This window comes from Python bivittatus, unplaced genomic scaffold, assembly GCF_059951505.1.
Source record: "Python bivittatus isolate LINGU-HERP-01145 unplaced genomic scaffold, Pbiv_v1 ctg000350_np1212, whole genome shotgun sequence".
NCBI classification, from domain to species: domain Eukaryota; kingdom Metazoa; phylum Chordata; class Lepidosauria; order Squamata; family Pythonidae; genus Python; species Python bivittatus.
The window spans coordinates 17,153,407-17,178,656 of NW_028277074.1; the positions used below are offsets into that span (position 1 = coordinate 17,153,407).

Here is a 25,250-nt window from a genome sequence, read left to right on the forward strand (position 1 = left end):
AGAACTAAAAAGCAAACCTCAAAACAAGTTAAAAGAATCAGTCAATTGCCCTTATAGCTTTTGAAAGTAGCAGAACGAAGCCCATTATAAGAAATGTACCATTCTATACTATACACCATCAGGGCACTAAAAATGCTACTTTTTGTACTATTGACAAGTATTTATGATGTTTACAAAGTAATCAGTGAATATCTGCTTAAAGAAAAGGGTTGCTATGCGCTTTTTGTATGAAATGAGTGAAGTAGTATGGACTAATAGGATGGAGGACAGATTTTAGATTTGAATGGGAGGGCTTTAACCTTTTACAAAATATATAAATTACAGAATTTTTTTTCTGAGCAGCACATCCTATGGTGTGCTCTTCAAATTGCCAGAACAACTCTCAGTCCTGTGCAGCTTTGATCCTGTGTCTTTGTTGAAACATTTGACAATTACCAGTCAAACATGATTACAGCAGCTGTCCCATTAAGGAGATTGAGTCATGCTTCTCCATTCCTTTTGGCTTTTCTATGATTCATCTTTCTTCTTTTAGAACAATTGTCTTTCTTTAAAAAAAAAAAAAAAAGTGTAGGAGGCCACTGGCATGTAAAGCAAAATATCCGCATTCAGATATGAAAGTAAATTGTTGAGCCTAAATACTTTTGAACACTTTTGTTGAGATACAGATAGATGTTACATTAATTTTGCATAAGCAATTAACATACATTTTTGTTGTGGCTGTTGTTTTTCAAAAATTGCTACAGGGGACAGGAAAGATAGAATTGGGTGTTTCCCCAACTACCATCATCTCACTGCAAATGTTTTACATCTGCTTTATTAGCCACAAGTTTCCATCTCTTGCTAATAGGAACCAAGGGATTAAATTTTCATAAGTTTGTAACAGAGTGGAAAAAAGTAAAACTTTTTCTTCAGTCACCATTGTTCTCCATTGCATTTAAATGTTTAATATTATACATCTTACACATTACTGTATTTGTTATATTTACATTCTGCCTGTCTTAATACAGAGTGTGTCTGTCTCCTTACAGATGCATTGTTATCTGTTTCCTTAATTTGTCCCCAGAACAACAATCCAGTGAGATCAGCTGGAGAAGAGAGAAGAGAGAAGAGTTACTAGCCCAAAGTCAGCCAGTGAGGGGAATGGTGAACTTGACCCTGAGGCTTCGTGTCCTCAAGCAATACCTTAACTACTGTACCACACTTTTATTTTCATTTAACTAGGTCTCCCATACTGGGACTGCAAAAAAATGGAGAACCATTAGATAAAACCAAAGACAGTGTTTAATGTATACTTTTTGTGCTGTCTGGTTGTTGCCTGTATTTACGCAGCCTAGATACATTAGTCATAATTTAGCATAACATCCAATGTGGCGCTCAGAGGTCAGTTCCACTGAAGTTTAAGACAGGTATGGTAAGTTCACAGGTGCCTTCTACCCAAAGTTATACCTCTTCAGGGTTGAACTCCCACCCTCTCACGCTAGCTTGGTCTAGTTCTGTTTGACTAAGGCCCATTGTGTTATTTTGGACATCTCTATCTCTTCTACCTGGCAATTATTGATTTTATTCCACATTTATGATGTATTGTCACTGCTCACAGTAGCTACAAACCTGTTTTTATTGTTATGTTGCTTCTAATACAAAAACAGGATAAAAGAAAAAATGTAACAATAAGTTAGGCACCTGCTTTCAAAATATTTCCTTAACGGGATTAGAAGGATAAATATGCATATGACACTTACATAAGAAAAGAAACAGTGGAGATGGGCAACTCATCTAATGATTCATAGCACTTGACTTGAAAGAAAGTTTAAGGCTATTGATTGCTACTAATTATCATGGTTATTGTCTCCAATTTCAGAGGCAGTATGCCTCAGTTGCAGGAGAACAAATGCCTTCAGTTCTACTAGTGTTTTCTGATAAGTATCCAGGCCTTTGGATAGATCAGTTCTCAGCAGTACAGGCAGTCCTTATTTAACGACCACTTGTTCAGTGACCAAACTTATGACAGTGCTGAACGAGTGGTAGTTACAACTGGTCCTCGTACTTATGTTGGTCACAGCTTCCCTGTGGTCACATGATCACAATCTTGGTGCTCAGCGCCCAGCTTGCAACTATGACAGTCACATCATCCCATGGTCATGTGATTGCCATTTGTAACCTTTTTTTGCTGGCTTCCTATAAACAAAGTAAATGGGGAAGCAGGCAGGAGGTTGCAAATGATGACCATGTGACATTCTCATTTAATGGCCAGCAGTAATTCACTTAACTACAGCAACCAGAAGTGCCAGAATTTCTGCCGCTAAGCTTCACGGTCATGTGACATCAAGCTTTATAACTGCATTGCTTAGCAACAGAAATTCCAGTCCCAATTGCCATAATTAATTGAATGCCAACAGTGGGTATTTAGTCCTAAACATCCATAGGTCCCTCTAGTTTATCAAAATAGGAATCTGCTAAAATAATTTTACTGAGTTCCAAAAATTCTCAGTTACTGAAGTATAAGGGATTCCTGAAAGGTCACTTGGTTATGTAGAGTTCAGGATTCAGTATATGCCTTGTTTTCTACAAGAATCCTAGTACCTACCAACTGGAGCTTGATGAAAAGTTAAAATGAAAGAATTCTAAGCCCAATAATTTATTTAAGCACTAAAAAAAAATGGTGATCATAATCCTTCATTTAAAAAAGTATTCCTGGCTACCCCAAACTTTCTTAATTTCAGAAATTTAGTTTAGGTCAGAAACTATTGTATAGTTGCTGTGTTTTTGCATAGCTAGAAATAAGAAATTGTTGTCAGTCTAATGCTAATCATCCAGAAGTCTTTTAATTTTAACCCATTAATGATTTAGATACTATAACTGTAAATTTTGCTACAATATGTTAAGTCATCATACTGTAATTCCAGTATCAAAAGTTGCAGTTATTTAAATATCACCATCATCATCATTTTTGGTTTGTGGTAGGCGCTATTTGCTCAGGATGCTTAAGATTGCAGCCTGGATTTTTCCATACTATTATTAGGAAATACACATTTGTTCTGAAGATCTATTTTTGGTCAAAGCGCACTGTCTTCAGACTTTAATTTGCTGCTAAGATTAATCAGATAGCTTCTCTAAACTTTGTTATAAGGCACAGTTTCCATGTGAGTAATATCTTTGCAGACCAGAGCAAACATGATGCTAACTCATAGGCAGTGGGAAAATATTCCTGGGCCATATATGGCCCTCTGTGGTCTCTCCTTTGCAGCCCACTCATGATACCCCCCCTTTTTTTTTTACATGTCCAGCTGTTGTTACTAGTCCTTCCATCCTGAAAAACAGGTGATTGACTGACAAATATTTATTCTAAGCAAAGCAGTGTGAGGAGAGCACTGTTTATGCTCCTCTGCTAAGGGAGAACTACACAACAGCCTGATATTCAGTTGCATGTACGGTACTATACCTGGAGGGGCGGGGGTGTCTTCACCCCTCTGTTATACAGATAATGGGGGGAGGAGACTCTGTGTTTATATAGGGAAGTGTGTCTATCTGCCCTAACCAGCTTTTCCTTTTCTTTCTTCTTTCCCTTTTCTTTCTTCTTTTATTTCCTTTCTTTACTCTATATTAGCTTCTGCTAGTTTTTCCTTTTAAATTATATATATGTATGTATGTATGTATGTATGTATGTATGTAAAAGGAATACAGAGTTAAACATATTTCTTTCTCCACAGTCAGAGCAGGGTGTTGCCATTATTGTTGTTATCTATTAATCCAACAAATATCTGTATTAGTAATAACAATACCATTATCATTTCTTCCTCCAGATGGTCAACAAATCTCATAAATAAATAAATTATTGCTACAGAGGTGCATAACTAGTACAGTTTGGCATGAATTCTTACATACTGAAACTCACACTAATCTCAATATCATCAGAAATCTGAGCAAAGCTTGAAGCACCTCTACTTTTGGGCAGAAACTGCTGTTTTTGAGATGGATTCACCAATTTAGGTAGATTATTTCTGACATGCTTCCATAAGATACTTCACTGCATTGTGATGGTGTGACATGTAAAGCACCTCCTGAGGTATCAGATTTATTTTGTTCTTATCTAATTACAGGTACAGGTGATGGTCTGATTTTCATCAGAACCTCAGCCTGGGTCGGGTAGGGGTCAAGATCCACATATTTGTAATAATCACCCAAACCTTAAATAAAGATGTAGGCCAAACTATATGGGTGCCAAGTTTTTCTAATAGCAGTGCATAGAAGACAATTTCAGTCAGTGTCAGCTAGAGGGTTTAATCTTTCTCTCTTTCCACCCCCTCCCCCAGGCTGAGATTCTGATGAAAATCAGGACCACCACTTGTACCTATAATTAAATAAGAAAAAGAATAAATCTGATGAGAATCTTCCTGAGAAACAGCAGTTTTGATCTATATTATGCAGTAGTGAATTAACGTTTATACAGTAATATTTTTGTTCTGTCTTTTTAATATACTTATATGATATATGCAAACTGCCTTATAAGTTTTATCCAGAATGGTTTGGTGTAGGCAACTGTAATATGGTGAACATCCATAGAGAACAAAAAAGGAATTTGGATAGCCTTATTCTTATATCAAAATCTCTGCAATTACATTTTGTCAATAATTTCGTTAATCAAATGAATGCTAAACTTTTGAACTGTAATCCTATCCACATATATGGAATAAACCACATTCAACTCAGTAGGATTTCCTTTGAGCAGACAAACTGTGCTGACAGGTTCTACCTCTCTTCAGAAAACCACTGGTACTAAGAAAAAAACTAATTTTCGTCTTACTTATGAGAAGGTTATTTTTAAAAATAATTTAGTAAGCCAAAGGAATGATGGATGAAATACCTTGTAATATTAGCCCAAGATTATATACCATTCCACATAACATGCATGCAAATATGTCACTGGGATATAGTTTAAACTAATCATTGGAAGAGTAAACGACGTGCTCCCCGCTGAATCCGTCCAAGTTTTCCCCTTACCCAGACTGGTTTGTGCTGCCTGCCATATGGCAACTTGCCAGAGATCTGGTCATTCCATTCTCATTCCAGTAGAAAAAGAGGATGTTACTATTGTCCAGCTGCTCATTCTTGACATCCCAATAGTCTTTCATGGTCCTCCCTGAAGCTCTCAGGACACTTCAGACAAGGCGTTTTTGGTATTGCGACATAATCCCAGAGTAGAAAATACATCTGCTGCATATCTTAGTATGAAGTGGGCACATATGTATTTTTAGCTCTTCATCTTTTTATAATAAATTTAAATAATGAAGCAAATATGAGGCCACCATTCCTCATTTAAGGAATCTTTATAGTTTCTTCTTTTACATGTTTACATACAAACAACTTTATATGCAGTGTGAGCAAGGCAGCCCTGACACACAGGAGTAAAACTAAAGAAATAACACGAGGGCTTAGTGTGATATCTCTGTACAGTCGGGTATATAAGGCCTCTCTGTCAGCTTATTTAAGCAACCATATTTCAACTACTCATAGACTGGCAAATTGTGTGAATCCAGAATACTATTTGATGCCATTAAGATTCAAGAAGGAATAATATTTATTTTTATAAGTATTACATAAGCTTACAGTGTAACTGACTTTTGAGAATTTAAAATTTGAATAAAGAACTGCAGCTAGGAGGATTTCAGAGAATAATATGAATAATATTACTAATAATACATAGTAATAATGAATAATGGGATTTGAGAAAAAAAACATTCAAAGGACTTGCTGTATTTTATCTAGGCAAAAGAAGCCCATGTACGGCTGTTTTCAATATACAGAAACATAAGACAAACGAATAAATGGCAAGCAATGACTTTAGGGTCTTTAGAGACCCCTTTAGGGTCAGAGTCAGGGACTATGAAAGTCATCACCTGGGTCAGACACCATGACCCAGGAGTCAGTGATTTTTTACATGAAACCTCTCTGCTGCTTCTTTTGAAAGAACATAGGTCTTCTATTAAGACCTATGTTACACAATACATGAATAGGATTTGCCTGTTTACCCAACACACTAAGGTATAATATGATTTATTGCTTTCAGTTTTGCATGTTGTGACCACAGTTGTGATTTATTCAAACCATTATCTTAGCATATGTGAATGCAGTTTCAGAAGCAGAAGGTGAGTCAGTCCAAGCTTCAACTAGAGCCAGCTAACAGCACCATCACCAGTTGCTTGAGGCAGAAAATGTAAGCCAGTTAAGCCTAAAAGGGTATCCAGAATGGCTATGGCTAAATTACTCTTTAAGAGTTCAACTGGTTATGTACCAATGCCGACCTAAGGTCGTTGCAGAAGCACTGTATCTCTTTTCCTTCTCCTACTCCCTGTTTTCCAATACACGTACTTCTTGGCCTCTGACCATTGCTTCCAGCTCTGAACATAGTTTGTTTTACAGTCTGCTCCTTGGCTTCTGATCCTCTGATAGCAATGTTTGGCATTATAGTCTATTGTGTTTAGCATTTTGAGACTAACAGAAATTTTAGTGTTGCATTGTAAAATACAGTAGCACCAAAAGCGTTACAATGGTTTCCTGTGGCTGGAAACAGACTTGGTGAATCCTCAGAAATATGGGATGATAATTTCTAGTACTTCAGTGCCTGTCCTTTCTATTTATGAAGAAGCAACAAAGGCAGCCTCCTTTCCACTAAGGCTCTACAGAAACATCATATCACTCTTCTGCCCATCTTCAGGGGGTGGGCAATTGTATAACTGGAATGGAAAGCTTGAGTAATAAGCAATATCACCTGCAATATCACGATTCTTACAACACATGTCATTGTGGAACCAAATATGAGATCCAGGGCATAAATGGCTATGAAAAATTCCAAGGCTGATACCTTCAATGGTCATTTATATTGGATACACATATGTACTTATTTTTTTAAAAAAAGAAATATACATTCTATAGATATGGGGATAGTACATAAAATGTGATAATCAGTCACATAATAAGTCAATCAAAATATGAGTTCTGTACATATAAGGAAACAAAGATAAGCAAACTCTAATCTTTATATCGAGAGTTTATAAACTTATGCTTTTATTTCAGATGATTCACCCCCAGAGAATGCCTTTCCTTTGGCTTTTCCAGATCTAGAACAGCAGCTCCAGGTGCCTCTGTTTTGTTTTGTTTTTCAATATTCAAAACAATAATATGAAGCATACTTTTAAAATTATTAGTAATATACTATTGTTAATGAGAATCCACATATATATGCAATTAAGCTATTAAGAGGTTCTCAGGTAGTATTTGGTGTAGAATAGTCATTGTGGAGAATGTCTGAAGAATAATCCGATCTGCAAGAGAAGATGTTATAATGGGGAGAATTTAAGAGAAAATACAGTGTATTCTGCTAGTGCAGTTAAGGAACTTTTCTTGGAACAATTATGAGATGATACAGTTCTTCCTGAGGTAAATAAACAAATAAATAAATACATTCTAAATTTTCTGGTGCCAAATTGTTAAAAAAAAGAAAAACATTGCAATACAAGATTCAATCCAATGAAGAGAGGAAGGAAATATAGGACGGGGTATTAAAATCTCTTAGTTCTAATTGTGTAGCTCCATTAGAGAAGTATGTGACATCATGGGGAGATAAGAAGAGGTCAGTTTGGATTGTATGTGTCATTTAGATGTATGTTGGCAGGTGAGAAATGGGAAGTCAAAGATTCTGAAAAAAAGAACAGTAAAGAAATAGGATTTTAACTGCGTTTTCCTGTAATTCAAAGCTTTGAATTCCTGTAATTCAAAGCTTTCGAGACATTTTGACCTTCAGCATAAGCATAATTTGTGGCAAAAGCTTTTGTACTCTAAGCAAATGAATAATATCCTGCAGTACACAAGAATCTCTTAATAAGGGAGTCCTGAAAAAACTTTGGAATCACTTTCTTTGGGCCTAAAGAACTAATAAAAATAAATATTTAAAATCTTTTAAGCCATTAATTGCATAAGATCCTCTAGCTGAGATTACACCATTGTTGTAAAACACTAGTCCTAACTGTGATATTAATATTGCATGATTTGTTCAGTTAGTGCTCTAAATAAGCAAAACAGTCCTTTTCCCTATCGGTTGCCTCTTGATCTTCTCATTAAAAGTCTACTGGAAAATATTTTTTTACAATTTTGTCAAGGTGTGCCAATATTTTGAATGTACTGCCATGCAGGCACATACAGGCATGTTTGTAAGATTCAAGACCAATCAAATTATTTTGGAAATTAAAATTTACAAAACAATTTAAATGAGCTGCATATTTTCTCAAAGGGCCTTATTCCTAAATAATTTTGCACAGTATTTTATCTTTAATTACATGAAGTTTCTTTATCATTTTTACATTTTTTAGACTAAGATTTGACTCATAAATGGACATTTTATAAGCCTCAGGGAGGGCAAGAACTTTGTTTACTATAGATGAACTGAAGTATACTCAACTGCTTCAGTGAAATAAAATCCAGATCCAGGCTGAGATCAAGAAGCTTGAAAAAGAAAGAATGTGTTTTCCGTATTTGATTACTTCCAGGAAAGTATCACCCACTCTGTCTCCCATATCAAAGAAAACAGATACTTTCTAGCAAAGTGCTAGCTAGTTAGCTAGTTAGGCAATTCCCCCCTATCTTCTTGTTAGCTTATCAGACAACTCTTAAGGAGCAATAGTGCAGAGATAGTGGAAGTCTCAACAGGCAAACTTCTCATCCGGTTGTCATCTTAGCAAGGCTGTGATGCTTTTGTTTCTTCACTTGCCTTGTTTCCTTTTTATTCATGATGTGCTTTTGTTTCCAACTCCTGCATGCAGTTATGCTCCCTATCCTTGGGTCATCCTTTTTAACCTGCACAGATTCACACCTTACTCTAAACTAGAATTTGTTTTAAGAATAGCTTAAAGGCCATAGTTGCCTGATTTAGACATAACATTAAGCAGTAAATAAAAAAATTACACATCACAATGGCTAAGTTCGTCTCTCTTGCCAAGCCAAAACTAAATAAAGATTGCTAGAATCAACCTAAAACAAAAACAGAAAGAGTGGATAGTCATGACATGTCACAACTGATTTAGACACATGTCTTCCTAAACTTTTTATATAATGATAAGTGCCAAGAGAAAAAGGGGGGAAGGAGTGTTTGATGTAAAGTTCTATAAATGTCAAAATAATAATTAATCATTGTATCAGTGGTCTTCAATCACAGTGTTTTGGAAGAATAACATTTAAGGAATATATCATATTGCTTTTAAACTGTTCTAACAATCTTTGCTGGTTCTGCCTTTTTTGGCATGGATTAAGTGGTGTTTAAGAAAGATTTATCACATGGTTTTTACCAGTATGAATTCTGTCTAATTCTATGACAAATTTTCCTATTTTTCATAACTTTCTCTTTAAATAATATCATATTCTTTCCAGTTTAGTTCTGTATTAATTTTTTTTTACTTTCTTATTGTTGTTTCTTAATACACCTTACTTATTCTTGCTTTTCTTTGGATGCTAGTTGTTTTAAGTAGGTAGAATCAATTATTCTCTTATTCTTATCCTTTTAGTTCACTATTTTGATTGTAATTGCCTTCCCATTCCTAACCTGCTATCCTCCAAATGCACTGGATTTCAACCCTTAATTCCCAACAAGCATTCTTTGAAGAAGGCTGTTGTGATGACTGCAATACTTTATCTGGCCTTCTCAATGTGAGCATAGTATGCAGGACCATTAATATATAAAAACCACTGCTATATAGTGTATGTAGGAACTAGTATTGCATATTCATTACACAGTTCAAAGTGTTTCCTATTCACTGTGTTTAGAATTCTGGATTAGAATTAAGGAAGTTCCAAGTTACTCTACATGCCTATTTTTTTGCAAACTTAATTGTCTATTTCTTATATGGTCAAATATGGCATAAACCTCTAGAAATACTGTAGATTTGTTACTAAATATTACAAATTGCTTGGGCTACTTCATGCATGGCATTTATTTCTCTTGCCCTGAAGCAGTTCTTCCAAAGAATAGTGTACATCATCATGTGTGAAGTCTACAATATATTTATTTTGTTGTTAATTCACACATAAGCAAGAGCACATTCCTGTATAAACTTTTTCGTGTTTTGCTATGTGACAATTTTGCAAAAAAGAAGAAGAATGAGACAAAGGTGCTACAAAAGTAACATAGTCCAATTTTGAAAAAGAACACTGAATTATTCACTGGTTTATGTAGCATAACTTCAGAATCATCTGCTACCTGTTATCCTGGGTATAGATCAGTATGTGTTCAGATGGAAAACAAATTAATTTAGAAGGCTAAGGCTGAAAAGCTATATGCTTAATTAAAATTAAGTAATTTCTGTTCAACTCTTTGGGAGTTACTTCTATGTATACTAATATTTTTTTTGAAGATGGCTTTGTCATTGATGGGAATCTGGGATAACTATACATCTTCTAACTCAGATACAGATCTGACCATAACAGAGGACAAACTATGGATTTGGTGGCAAAAATGGATAATTCTAAAGATACAAAATATAACTTTGGTGGAGACAACTTGAGCTCTTAAAATTAAAAAAAGCAATCCATACAAGTGGTTTACTAAAAATGACATTACGGGAATGAGAAGCATGGAAAGAGGGAAATGACAGATTTGTTAGACAGATGGGCTGCCTTTCTCTTTATAGAAAGGGAGGAAAAGATAAGAGCTGCTTAAGCCAGGAATAAAAAAGTTTTCTAGTTTTGGAAAGGGGATTTACAGAGTGAATAACAATAGAAACATTCATGAGAGCCTAAACACGTAAGGCAAGCTGAACATAGTGTACAAATCAGAAGTATGCATTTGGTCTTTTTGTAAATAGGGGGGAAAAGATCATTAACCTGAACTGAAAATCAGTCAAGTTACTGAAATACTATATGAAGCAGTTGCCCCTGAACACAGGGAATCAGGCCTATTTTAGACTGTTGCTCAGGAATTCAGTTGCTTCTGACACTTCTGGTAGTCATCATTTCTCAAGTATTATCTATCATAGCTACTTCTTTGAGTTGCAAGCTCTTGCTGGTATCATCAGTGATAGCATTTAGCCATCTTGCCTTCTGTGCTCTTTTTCAATTACTTTAGTTCTTTCAAGTATCAAGGTCTACTCCATAGACTCTTGTCTTTGCATCAGGTGTCCAAAGTATTTAAGCTTGAGAGCTTCATTATTGATGCTTCCAGGGAGCTTCTGCTTTTGCTTTGTCTAGTATGGAATGATTTGTTCTTACTGTGGTCCAAGGTAACAATTTCCACAGTCATATGTTACAACTGTAAAACCATGGTCTTGACAATGTGGTACCTTTGTTCTCAAATAGCTATAGTGAATTTCATATTACTGCTATAGTCTCCTGTTGTAATAGAAATTGTAGTGTGCCAATAGTGATATATGTGCCTGAAAAGAAATATTGAGCTGCTAATATAGTAGATAATGCAGTCCAGGAAATAAATATTCATACATTCCTTCCCCTGAATATTGTATCTAGCCAACTGCACACTCCATTACTTTCTTCTGTCATGTTCTGGACTATTTTGCTACAGAGTATGCAAAGATCAGGTAAAAGCCTGCCTAAACTTTCATCTGCCATATCAGATTCAGTAAGTGATAAAAATCTGATCTGGTCATTTGTTTGGTTTCATAGGGATAAAACACCCCTTGCATGCTTTTAACCACTAAACCTGCTGTTACTTATAGTTGTTGTTGTTACTATTACTAATATTCTGAAAAGTATTTAGTTTATTTCATTCTAAAAATCCCAGAATGGTATATAGTAGTAGAAAATCCATTAAAATGTTATTATTTATTAGTTTACATTCTAAGATTAAACCAATAAACATTAAAATTTGCACAGCAGTTTTAAAAAATGTGTATATAAATTACATAGAAGCCCAACACTTTTATGTATAGCTTTAGCCTATTTTAATTGGCTGGTGCCTTCCTCACAGCTTTGATTGATTTTCATGGAATGGACCCATCACAGATATGGCCAATTCCCATGTTGTAAACAAGTGGCAATCTGTAACTATACTATGCAAAGCATGTGCCCCTCCAGAGTTTGTAGGCATCTTGGTGGCTGATATATTTAAATTGCCATTCATTCGAGTCGGGTTTAGTAGTGAACTGGTAGCCAGTGAAGATATTTTAGTACATATAATATGTGCCTACTAAGGTGCCTCAGTTGGTAATTTAGCTGCTACACTCCTGCCTAGCACTAACCTATGGACCAGGCTCAAGAGTGACTGCATTACAGCAGTCAGTTCAGAGGTTATCAACCATGAATCAGCAGAGCCAAGCTATTCCTGTCCAGGAACAGGCACAAGGATTTGAGAATCCCTCATTCTTAGTGCCATTTTTTAAATAAGGAGCCATGAACTGGTCTTCAGCTTCAGCATCCAGTTCACAGCTGAACTCATACACCAGTATAGATCATGCACAAGCTATTAATGTATATGTCAATTAGAAACTGAACTCAAGATGCATTAAGCTACTGATGAATTTTAGCCTAAATCCTTTAAGAAGCCAGCAGCTTCATGTAAATATGAAATAGAAAACAGTAGTTCCTTGAGGCATCCCAGAGTGGAACCCAATGTTATCTTCTAGAAACTGGCTCACAGGAGTGAGTGCTCCATAACTATGTCCAAATAATACTATCAAAAGCAAGATCAGGGGGAAAAAATCAAAGTTGCATTTTCTCCATCCCTCTTTTCAATTTATTTAGAAAATTTATATAGCTGCCCAACTCAAACAAATAACTAACAATACAAAACCAATATAAAACAACAAAAATACAATTAAAAACAAAGATAACAATATAACAAATACAAAAGCTGAGGCATCTTACAAACAACTCACAATCTGAAATGCACATACTGTATATTGGGCTCTGCTAACAACCCATCCCTAAAGCTTCCACATTCTGAATCAGTTGAAGCTTCCAAATGCTTTTCAAGGGCAGACCCCTGAAGAGAACATTGCAGTAATCTAAATGGGAAGTGACTAAGGTATTGTATGAGTGACCCTGAACACAGCGTCCCAATCCAGGAATGGGCACAACTGGTGCACATGATGGATTTTCACAAAGGCCATCCAAGCCATGATACCACCTGCTCTTTAGACAGTACAGATAGTTCCAGGAGGAACCCCAGATTGTGCACCAACTCTGGGGAGTGCTACTTTATCTAGAGTTATTGATAGAATGGCCACAGAACCATGGGGCTCTAAAACCTGGAGACATTCAGTCTTTCTAGGATTGAAATGCAAGCTGTTCATCCCTATCCATATCCTCATCACCTCTAGCACTGGGTAAGCACCTTTACAGCATCACTTGTACAACCTAGTACAGAGATCTGAATATCTGAATATTAACAGCAGCTGGTGATATTTCCCCCCAAGCTGATGGATGATCTCACCCAGCAGCTTCATTCAGATAGATGTTCAATGAGAGTGGAGAGAGCATCAAGCCCTGAGGCACTCCACACAACAGGGATCTAAGTTTAGATCTCCCTTTGCTTCCAACACTAACTGGAACTGGCTTCAGTGGAAGGAGGTAACCAATCATAAAATAGTGCCTCCCTCTCCCAACCTCCTAAGCCAGTCCAGAAGGATAGCACAGTGAATGATATTGAAAGTTGCTGAAAGATCTAAGACATGGACAGATGCATCACCCACCATCCTGAGACTTGCGGAAGTCATCCACACGTATAACCAATGTTGTTTTGGTACTATAACCTAGCCTGAAACCTGACTGGAAAGGGTCCAAATAATCTACTTCCTTAAGGACCCTTTGAAGCTGGGAGCCAACCACACTTTAGAAAGGGAAGATTGTTGAGAGGGTGGTTGGTTTCCAGCTTCAAAGGGTCCTGGAGAAAGGAGATTATGGAAATGTTGGAGATTAGATGAAAATTGTCCTGTTGGATCTAAGGATTGTCTGTGACACAGATGGACCACCTCATCTTTCAAAACAGATAGAACGTCCAGCAAAGAAGCATTCACTACAGCTTGGATCCACCACATGTCACATCCTGGAGGCACTAACTAGCCAAAAGGAACATAGATCTAAAAACAAGTGGCAGGACTCATAGCCCAAGGACCTTATCCACTTCATCAGGACTAATCAATTGAACCTCTTCTCAAGTAATCAAGCAAGACTGTGTCTCAATCAATTCCATAGGACCTGCCCAGCCAGAATCCACCTGTGAGCAGATCCAAGTGACTTTATCCAATGGATACTTAGAATAGTTCTCAGGATGATCCAAGCCAATTCTGTTCCCAAATTAAAATAAAAATAAAAAAACTTAGACTGAGATTGATCTTTATATAAGCAATATTATTCCAGAATTTCTATAGTTAGGTTACCACTATGTTTGCAATCACCTTTCTCAAAAGATGGCATTTGCCCATTGACAACAGTTATAATCCTTTGGTCCAAATAGGTTTTTCTCAGGATAGTTATACAGCTATCTCATTAAGGACCGTAGAAACCAACTCTTCAGTAATGAATTACCTTACCTTCACTTTGTTTTTCTTGGACTCCAGCACTAGAATAATCCAAATTACTGGCTTCCAAACTTCATTTTGTTGGTCTTTTTTAGAACAGTGTTTAATGATAATAGATGTTAAAGATGCGATTGGTTGTTAGCGGTGGACATAACACAATGCCTGAATGTGTAGAAATATTGGCTTAGTTCACATCTTGGGCAATTTAAAGAATTATATTTTGAGCAAAAAAGTGGGGGGGCATAACTGAAAAAAAAAGGTGCTGGTTCCAAATAAAAAAGCAGTTTAAATAAATATTTTGAAATGAAAATTAATAGCTTTTTAATTTATTTGGGATCTTAGACCCTAAGTTACTTGTAAATAACTGCAATAACTATTTGGAGGATCTACTTCAATAGTCAGAAGTACATTTCTTAATAGTTTTTTAGGATTATTACAGTTGATACCATAGATACTGCTTTGGTTCAACCCTGTATTCTAAGAACTGAATGCTTCATGTTCTATATTTTGTAATGTTAATTTTGCTTCAAATGTACTGTGAATATAGTCTTGATGATACATTTTTTCCACATTGATAGAATTACCCACACCCCTCACATTATTTCCTTTCAGGGTAACCAGTGTTATGCAAAGTAGGGAAGAAGAGTAAGAATAGTAAGCAAAAGAAATTAAAGGCATGATGTAACAGGAGAGAAAAGGAAATACAGTAGAACCTTGATTTCACATACCATCTCCCCATTCAGTAGGCTTCAAATTCAACAGACTAAATTTGAGTTCAAACTTCACCCTCCAAATAAAGGGCAAAGTCCAAAGTTTCCAAAGGAGGGCGAATTTTATGGAAAATATATGTACAATATATAAATTCAAATTTAATCAACATTGTTTCAATAAACATCTGTCCCCTACAAATGGTCAATATAGTTAATTTTTTACTGTCTAGCAAAATTTAATTTTACCAACACCATTCACCATCTTTCTATCTTTCTATGCATGCAAACCATCCTTTTTTCTATCAAATCCATCTACCACTTTACACATTGTTTTTTGTTTTTTACATTTGTTACCTTTTCTTTTAAATCAGCTCAATACAATCACAACTTTCCTGGTCTTCCCCTTCCCCTTGACCCTCTTCTTTCATATAGTTTTTTTGTAATTTGATCCTCTTTCGTTCTCTGTATACAACCTCATCATACATCTTTTGTATTGATCAGCAGTGTGAAAGAAATACTTCAAGATGGTTTGATCAAAATCAAGTCACTAAATAGAATGTGTTGTAAAAAATAAAAATAGAAGGAAGAACAGTTTCTTCTTTTCATTCTCTGGGGGTGCAAAATCTGTAGACTGAAAAAAACAGTGCTGAATTTTGGGAAAAGTTCTATTTATTTAAAGTGGTTACAAAAATTTAAAAATTACAGACTATAAAATATTACAATGAAATTGATGCCAAATCCAAAATTAAAGTAAAACATGAAAGCATAGCAATTAAAAGTTCACAAAAGCAGTGCTTTTGCCACCTGCACCTCTTTAGGGAGTGCATTTCATAGCCTGGCAAAAAGCCCTTTCCTGTGCACCTGAGTTGGAAGTGGGGTCATCTTCAGAAGGTCTTTCCTGCTGATGTAAACTAACCAGGAAGGTTCATACTGTGAAAGACAGTCCCAAAGATTATTGAGCCTTATGCCATTTATTAATTTATTTAACAGTCAAATCTAGCTGATACATACAGTTAGGCTTCTTATTTTAAAAGTTAATGCCATCCCTTTAAATTGTGTCCAATAGGCAACTGGAAGCAGTGTATATCTTTCACTAAATAAATTATATTACCCTTGGTATGCAATGTACTTTTCATTGGCCAGGAGTCTGGCTGGCATATTTTATACCAATTGCTATTTCTGTACACTTTTCAAGTTATCTCCATGAGAAGCATAAATCTAGATGAGACAGAGGTGTTGTTAGCACACTGTAGTAGTGCTCTTTAGAACACCATAGTTCATTCACTAGCATCTATGCATGTCACAACAGGAAGGACCAGATCTACTGCAAAACAGTGCCTCCAACACCTGGGCTCCTTTGACAGCCTAAAAGGATACCATGTTTGATGGTACTTAAAGTCATTGAGAGGTTTAAAAGCAGGACCACACTCCTCTGATCTGATTTTTTTTTGTAATAATTTTATTAAAGTTTACAAATACAAAGATAAAAGACTAATACAAACTATATTAAAAGTGACGAAAAGAAAAAGTCCAAAGAGAGAGAAAAAAGGAAAGGAAAAAATAAGAAAAGGAGAAATATAAAAAATGACTCCCCACTCCCTCCAGACAAGTATATACAACTTCAGTAACTTAATACCTTCTCTATTATTTCAAAAATAAAAATATCTCTTTTTCCCATATCTCATATCTTATCAATAAACAAACTGTAAAAGCTCATCATTCAATCTATTCAGCGAAAGTCCATTAAGTGCTACCAGAAATAATAACATATATTTTAACCTTAATTAATAAATCCATTTTGTATTCCAACTTAATACTTTCTCTGAGGAATAAAGCAAAAGAAATCTCTCCCTATTTATAAACAAATCTTTAAAATTTCTTCATTCAATCCTGGTAAAAAATTCTATTAATAGCTACCAGAAACCACAACATCTGTATTTTAATCCTGTTCAAATAAATTCACTTTATAGGCCTTCCATTTACTTTTTTAAAGCTTGGTCTTTAATCCCTTCAAATAATATCCCACGAGTTGATTTCTTCTTTTTCTCTTTGTCTCCTCTCAGAAAGTGCAACAGTAGATTAACATGTCCATTTTGTAGATCCAAGATAGGAAGGTGATCCAAGTCACTCTTCAGATTTATTATTTGTATATCCTCTTTAGTTATTAAAACATCAGCCAGTTTCAACTGTAAATCCATTGTGGTATCTTTTTCCATATAACTCTTATTATCTGTCATTTTTAAATCCATTTTCAAGTCCACATCATCTTTTTCCGTATCATTCTTGTAGTCTGGCATTTTTTAAAAATCCATTTTGAAATCCACATTCAAGTCGGTCTCTATTTTGTCCAGCAGAATCTGTTCCTCTTCTGCAGCGTCTGTTAGTTCCATTTCTATAGTGGCAGACAATTTTGAATGTAATTTCTGGGTACATTGTTCCCAAATATCCTTGATTTCTTCTATAATCAAATAATATTGCTCCATTGTATTAGTAGGTCTCTTCTTTAATTTGTTTTTAGTGGATTTTAATAGATTATTTAATTATTTATGGGGTATTTTAATTGCTTATAGGTTTTTGATTTTTAATTGTGAGCCGCCCAGAGTCACCCATTGGGGGTGATGGGCGGCATACAAATTTAATAATAAATAAATAAATAAATAAATAAATAAATAAATAAATAAATAATCCTTAGTTCTTTCTGGTTCCCTCTAGTTAACTTTCAAAGTCCCCTCTTACCATATGCTTTTTTTTCCATACTCTCCCACAAGAGAATTTCTTACAGTTAATTTCAAAATCTTCATATATACTTTTACAACATTTTAAACAAACCACAGGAACTATTATTTCAAGTCTGTCTAGCCCCTTAATGTTCCAAAATGAACATTCTAGTCCCTCTTTTGCTGTTTTCCAAAATTAGGGGGGAGGGGTTCTTTTTAATCCTTAAACTTATATGAAACTTCTTTCATCCAGGATAGAAGGAAGCTGTCCCGGTGTAGTAAAACCTGCTCTTCAGAAGGTTCTGAATATCCAAAAGATCCATAACAAGCAATTTCCTAAGGTAGTTAAGAGAGGAAGGGGGCAAGCCCAGTGTTCCTTTGAAGGTGCCAAACCACAGCTTGGTCAGGATGATTTTCCCCTGACTCTCAGAGCTCTCAAACCCACCAGAGATCACTATTTTGCAATTCCTTTGTGGGGAGTCTCTGCATAGACTAAACTTGTGGGTGATTGTAGTCTTCTCCTTGATCTGGAAAGGGGTTCTGAGGACCCGATCCATTCACTGGCTGTTCTTTCTGCCACAGCCATTGGCTCTGCTCTTGCGGAGCCATCTTCAGTCCACCATTCCTTCCCCAGAAGTTTGATTTGATAATTTTTAATTAGAGGTCATCCACCAAGACAAAGCAGTCCCACTACAAGATTCCAGGCAAAACCTCACACTGAGACATTCCATATAACCATAAAACTCATTAAATGGTTAAAGAAACATTTATCAGCTCCCTAGAGTTATTGTAAAAAGGAGAGACTGCAGTAAAATACTTTCATTTTCTGATAAGTGTTATGGAAACAATAGCACTTAAAATTAATTCAAAGATTGAACTTGCATCCAAGAGAATTATAAGCAGATTTTATTATTTATATTTGTTGTCACAGGCCAATTATGAGTCAAAATTATTAGCTGTTCTTTTATTGAAACTTACTGAAATAACATACTAGAGAATAGAGAACAATATTTTGCCATTTTAAAAGGGTCAATCTGAGTATAAATATTCTGTGCCACTCCCCACACAGTGACTCTAAGCATTTTCCTCCACAAATAGAGGGATCTAAAACAAGGGTGCAGGGATAGAAATAGTTTCTCTTTTATAACAGAGGAATGCTGGTGCTTATTAACAGGGCAATAGATGAAATTTAAACAAGTCCTTACTTTTGATTCAAAAATAGTATGGTAAGAAGTTAATTTAATCATTATAGCAATGTGTTGCACATAGTTCATTGTTACAGGTTAAAAAAAAAATCCATAAATTTGGGTCAAAATTAAGATGATCAGCCAAATGAAACAAAAAAATATCACCCAACTAAGTTTATTAAATTATGCCTGTTATGGGCATGTACACACGTTTGAGGGTTCTGATTGAAAACTTCAGGTTCACAGAGCAGGTTCACCCCTTTTTTATTCACAGAAGAGACAGTAAGAAGCAATTTCAGCTACGCTCTATTAGAATAGTCAAGTCATTTCTCTTTTCTGGTTTCACTAATTGTTTTGAATTCATTTGCAAGCAGTTTCCTCTCCCATCTACAGCCCTTTGTGTTGTTAAATAGTAAAACCATTCATATTTAGATTTAAGAAAAGAACTTAGAGAACTTAGTGGCAAACTTTCATTTGTCTCTCAGCATCTGGCCTGATCTAGTGATGACCCTCTGACAGATAAACCTTTGATCTTTCTTTGGTCTGTCTTCTGACACAGTCCCCATGCTGTCTGAATTGGTATGTTAGGCCCCATGGTACATTTCTTCATAAATCTTCCTCTGGGTCTCCTCCTCAAACATTTCATGGACTTCACCCCACTCAGGAACAGATGATCCATCTATTTTAGACTCACTAGACAATTTTTCTTATTTTAAGATATACCAGAACTAAGTCAATTTTAGCCATTGTAGAACCTTTAGGTGCCCACCATCATGTCCATAAGCAAGCTTTTTTTTTTCCAGAATGCTCTTTCTCTGATGTTAATGTGTCATTCTCTGTGTTTTAATACTTCTTCTTTTATCTAACTCTGTATCTTCTGCTCTTCCTTTCTCCCATAAGCGCTATGCTGTATGAGAATCTAAGCTATCATCTGTTCCTAACTCCTTAGCAGCAAAGCATAGCATTGAGAATTAGTACAGAGCTATTTGGATATCTGCAAATACCAGCAAGATGCTATGGAGGACAGCAGTCTCATCATAATGTCCTAAGTCATATAATGTATTTTATACATTAAAAACCACATAATTGATTTTTTATTTATAAAACTTAGAGCACTTCTTTGCCAGGTAGCATCACCTAATCTCAGTTCCCATTATGGTGGCCTTCTTTTGCCCCCAGGTCATGATTTAAGCATATCACAAATCACGAAACAGATCAGACAATGGCAGAAAACTAGGACAATGCATTCTTATATCAACAGCATCTTCCATTACACACCAAGGGCTGGATTACATTAAGGATCACTAAAGCTGAAACACTCTTGTGTTGTGCATGCTTGTGCATGCTTGCGTGGCATGAATTTTTAGTGCTTACTATGGAGCTTCCTACTAAAACTGCCCTCTTCCAACAGCAAATTATTGTGGATCCTATCCAGTGGGTATGAAAACTAGAATTTATTTCAGCAATGTATAAACGTCTCTTCCAAATACCTTTAGTTACAGTATGACTACTGTAATGTCATAGAAGAACCCAAAGTAGTCAGCAATTCTCTGTATCTAGGTATCTATTGTACAAAAGATTCAAAAATTTTGAATCTTTTGTACAATAAAAAAAGATTTTATGTCTGGCATATTGCAGAAGATTAGAGGTTAACTTTTAGTAGCAATAGTCACACTATCCTGCACTCTACCTGATCCAAGAGGCTGATTTGAATTGAGACAGCCATGAGTAAATTGGCACAAGACTAGAAGTTCATTTTGAATATACACTCATACTATACAGTCAGAGTGGTATAGTGATTAGAGTGTGGTATTAGGAATGGAGTTTCAAGCCCCCACTCAAAAAGAGCTCTCTGGGTAATTTGGAGCCAATCATGTCTCTTAATGCAACCTATCTCATAGGATTGTTGTGGAGATAAAATTAGAGGCAGAAATTATTTGTATGTTAGTTTGAGTTTTTTCAGAACAAAAGACAACAAAAAATAAATGGGAGGATAAAAAACTGAAAGATAATGGGTATTATGGCATCACACCCTAGAATGTAGAAGATGTGGCTTATGACTTATTAATGTGATAAAACAGATACTTGCTAAGAATATTAAATTGTAGATAGGATACCCCTCACCCAATCAATTTATTGTTTTCTGATTAGACTCCAAGGCTTTTCAGAATCTTGCAAGTCTAAATGTGCTTAGAATTTTTCTCCAAGGCTTTTCAGAATCTTGCAAGTCTTAATGCGCTTCCTCCCCACCCCTTTATCTTCATGAGAACTAGGGAGGGTCTTGTCTGAGATGTTTTCTCAGGTTACAGTTCTGCCCTGGACTTAGGTTTCTTTTACCTGGCCATTGTTTGGTAGCAGCTTTTGTTCTTGTCCCTCAGGTCAAATACTGCTTCTCTTATTCTTTGGGATGTTGCTCCCTTCTCCCTGTTCTTTTCCTCTTTACACAGAGGAATCCCCCACTGCCTCTTCTTGCATTCTATTGCTTGAGCATAATACAGTCTTCTTCTTTTTATTTTATTTTATTCCCCTTGTGGAACCATCATAACTATAGTGCCACAATGATTCCAAGGAGAAAAGATGTCCTGCCTTAGAAGGATCAAAGTATTTTCCCCCAAATATTGCTCCATTCCTTCCATTCAACTGTCCCAACTCCTGTAACCAATACACCCCACAGTGACATAGGATTCAACCAGAGTTTGTTGGTGTATCTTGCATATGTTCTGACAGATTATTATTATTATTATTATTATTATTATTATTATTATTATTATTGCGAAACCAGGGGAAAATGAAACTATTGGGCACGGGATGCAAGAACAAGGAGAACACTTCACCTAGTCTGGGCAGAAACTAAAAGAGTGCCCAATGGGTATTAAAAAGGTTCAGTGGGCCATGAGCTTCTAGAGTGGGTGAGAAACAGGGTGAGCAAAGCTTACTGACTTAATAGCCCATTGTTGGATCAACTAAAAATGGCAACTGCTGACCAGCTGAAAGCATAGCAGCCTGGAAGCCCAGGACAAAATGGTTGCACAAGGTAGCAAACAGTCACTGGAAGTCTCTATAGTCAAGGGAGCTAGGCCTGTAACTACTTCAGAATAAATTGTTGCTTCTGAAATGGCTCAGGTCAGAAAACACATTTGAAGCACAGCTGCAAAATACAAGCATGAGGGCATTTGCAGTGGGCTGGGAAGGAGTGGAAGACGATAATAAAAAATGATTATTATTATTAATTATTATTATTTATTAAACTTGTATGCTGCCCAAATCTCAATGACTCTGGACAGATGGATGCTATCCATTCCTGCCCTCCAGAAGCAATGAGTGGCCCATACTATACTGGCAATGAGCGAAACAGAAAGTATAGATGTGTCCTAAAATGGGATGGCACCAAAGAATAATTTGGTATCTGTATGCCTAATATGGCCATGCCTAAATAGCAGTACAGAGTGAAAGAGAGCTAGCTTTTTAAATTAAATACATATTCCAAAAAAAAAAACACATATTGAACTTTTAGTCACAATTGTTCACCCTAAATTACTAATTTGACATCCTAAATTACTAAGTACTACTTAGAAAACAGAAGTCTGTGCAATAGTGTCAAGTGTGATTCTAGTGCATTATTTTATTTTACTTTTTTCTTCTTTTCTTTTCTGCTTTGGTTATTGTGTTGCTTCTCATTTTAGTCTTTGTTTTATTAAATAAATGAGACACAAAAATGCTATTCTGAATGAAGGATGGTTACTTTTTTTCTGAAAAAAAATGACATATATTTTTCTTCAGAGAGAAGGGAAAATGTAAGCCTTTTCACAAGAGAAATATCAAATTCAAATGACATCCCCATTTAAATTCTATTTCTGAGGATTCATTTGAATACAAAGTCTCAGACTGCTTTTTTTCCCTTCCTTTTGTTCATGAAGCCCCTGCCTCCCTGCCATGACTCAAAGGAATCTATGCAGGTGTTCAAACAGCACTGCCAAATAGCAGAAGAATACTATGAAGTCAAAAAGGAGATTGCACTGCTTGAAGAAAGAAAGTAAGTTTTTTTTCCCCATATCTCACAAAATACAGTTTGTCACTGAGTTAGAAACTGGTTTGATGATTTAATTAAGTGTATTTTATCTTTGAATACTTGGAACATGTGACTTGCATTAACATAGGTGTGTACTCTCCCAATGTTTCATATTTCTGCCAAGACAGCACCTGTCCTGATTTTACTTACAGTGCAATAATTCTGAAAGTGTTTTAGAAATCTGGATAAATGCTGGCATTCAAAGCATTAAGAATAAATTGCAAATGTTACATCCAATAACTTGGATTTGCTTTTGCAAATTAGAAAGCTATTCATGGACATTAATTAACTAATGGAGAAACCAGCTTTCTTCAATATGTTTATGAACCTCCATACAGCTTTCTTCAACCTAGAAAGAAAATGTTAGGGAAGTTGGAGGGCATTAGGTTTGAAAAATCTGGAAGAAACCATTAAAAGTAAAATGTGAAGTTCAATGTGATTGTCTCCAGTTTTCACCCAAGACAGGAGATATTTGGGATAAAGTCTTAATGAAAATTTGTTTCTTTTTGATAAGCAAATATAAATTTGTATGCTATGGGAACTGATTCACAGTGTAGTAAATTTGAAAGAAATAAGGCATATGTGATAAAATGTATTTAACCATGCTAGTATTAGAAGTTGTTGTTCTCATGGTTGTTGGATGTAACCGATGATCTCTAGAGGTAGTTTACACAGGTCAACTTCAAATTTTGTTTTAGATTCAGATAACTGGAAATCTCCTTTTAGCTGTAAATTTGTTTTTTCATCTTTCTAACCTGCTCCTTGATCAAGAAAATGTATCCCTGGAATAAGCATCTTCGTGCAATAAAGGCCATGTTGAACAGACAGTCCTGGTTAGATGCTGATGGAGGCTTATTCAGCATGCTTCCTTCCCTCATGTCTCATGTACAGCACCACAGATTCAAACACACATAGCATCCTCCAGTTATTTGCACGTGCACGCACACACACATGCAAACATACAAAACAGGTGAATTCATTTGCAGGAAAGTGCAAAAAAGAAGTCACAGCAGATGAATTTTCTCAGTGGTTTTCTGTGTCAAGGAGCAAGTGACTTGGGAGAAACATAGGACAGGACTGCCTGGATTCCAGTGCCTCCCCTCTGCCTCTCTTTTCCATTGGTTGGCACTGGTAACAGCTAATAAAAACTCAGCTCCTGTTTTATTTGTTTCGGTTTCTGCTAAAGAGTGCCATAGAAAGTGTACAGTTACAAGGGATAAAAAAAAGTTATTGTAAGTATTTAACCGAAAAGGTTTATTGATTGTGGGAAACTTTGGCCTATAGACATAAATTGAAAAAACAACCCGGGCAATGGATACAATCCAATTTCTTGAAGAGTGGACCAAATGCTCAGGAAGACTGAGGAAATTAAAAAAAAAAAAAATTGCCTGGAGGCAGTTAAAGAATATGGTTCTATATTCTCTAGGGGGCAAATAATAACCAAAATTGTTATGTAGAGCACTACTGATATTCCATAGGAAGCCATTATTAACAGTCAGCTAAGAAATTGTGGACTAGGGTAATCATTCTGCAACAGTTCCCATTATGACAAGCATCTTGATCAGTTACTTATTACAGCTGATTCAAAGCACAACACTGTGTCACTAAATCAGAGTTTGGGCAAACTCAGCCCTAGATGTTTAGTTTTGTCCTTCTATATATACTATATACACTTGTATAAGCTAAGCACTTAAATTTCAAGTGAGTAATTTGTTACCAATATTTACCATACAATCTATAATCACGGTTACTGATTAAAAATAGTATCTAGAACCAGTACTTATACATCCCTTTAGACCTATCCATAGTTACTTTCCATTAATAACAACTGCAGCAGGGGTGTGTGAAAGGGAAAAATCAAGAGATTATACAAAGAATGTACACACATATATATGTATGATGAAACATCTATTATTTTATCCTTTTAATTCAGATTTACCTACAGCTGTTAGTGAAATTATACTGCATGGGTTTGTTACCGTGATGAACATGTTGACTGCTGTACTGAACACACCAGTTGTGAGACTTCCCAGGAAAGAATTTGATTAAAT

The 25,250-nt window shown here is 35.7% G+C and overlaps 1 protein-coding gene across 7 annotated transcripts in view; it reads left to right on the forward strand.

The window, feature by feature from the left end:
• MAP3K7CL (MAP3K7 C-terminal like) overlaps positions 1-25,250 on the forward strand; it is a 36,684-nt gene that overhangs the window by 8,040 nt on the left and 3,394 nt on the right. For 2 of the 7 annotated variants that reach the window (XM_007431656.3, XM_088144619.1), the window contains 2 exons: positions 7,072-7,133; positions 23,048-23,163. In XM_007431656.3, coding sequence (XP_007431718.1) covers positions 7,072-7,133; positions 23,048-23,163 — 178 coding nt within the window. Of the gene's footprint in view, positions 1-1,063; positions 1,193-1,452; positions 3,988-7,071; positions 7,134-23,047; positions 23,164-25,250 lie in introns of those variants that run through there. The other 5 variants (XM_025168861.2, XM_025168860.2, XM_025168862.2 and 2 more) reach the window with 5 other exon arrangements.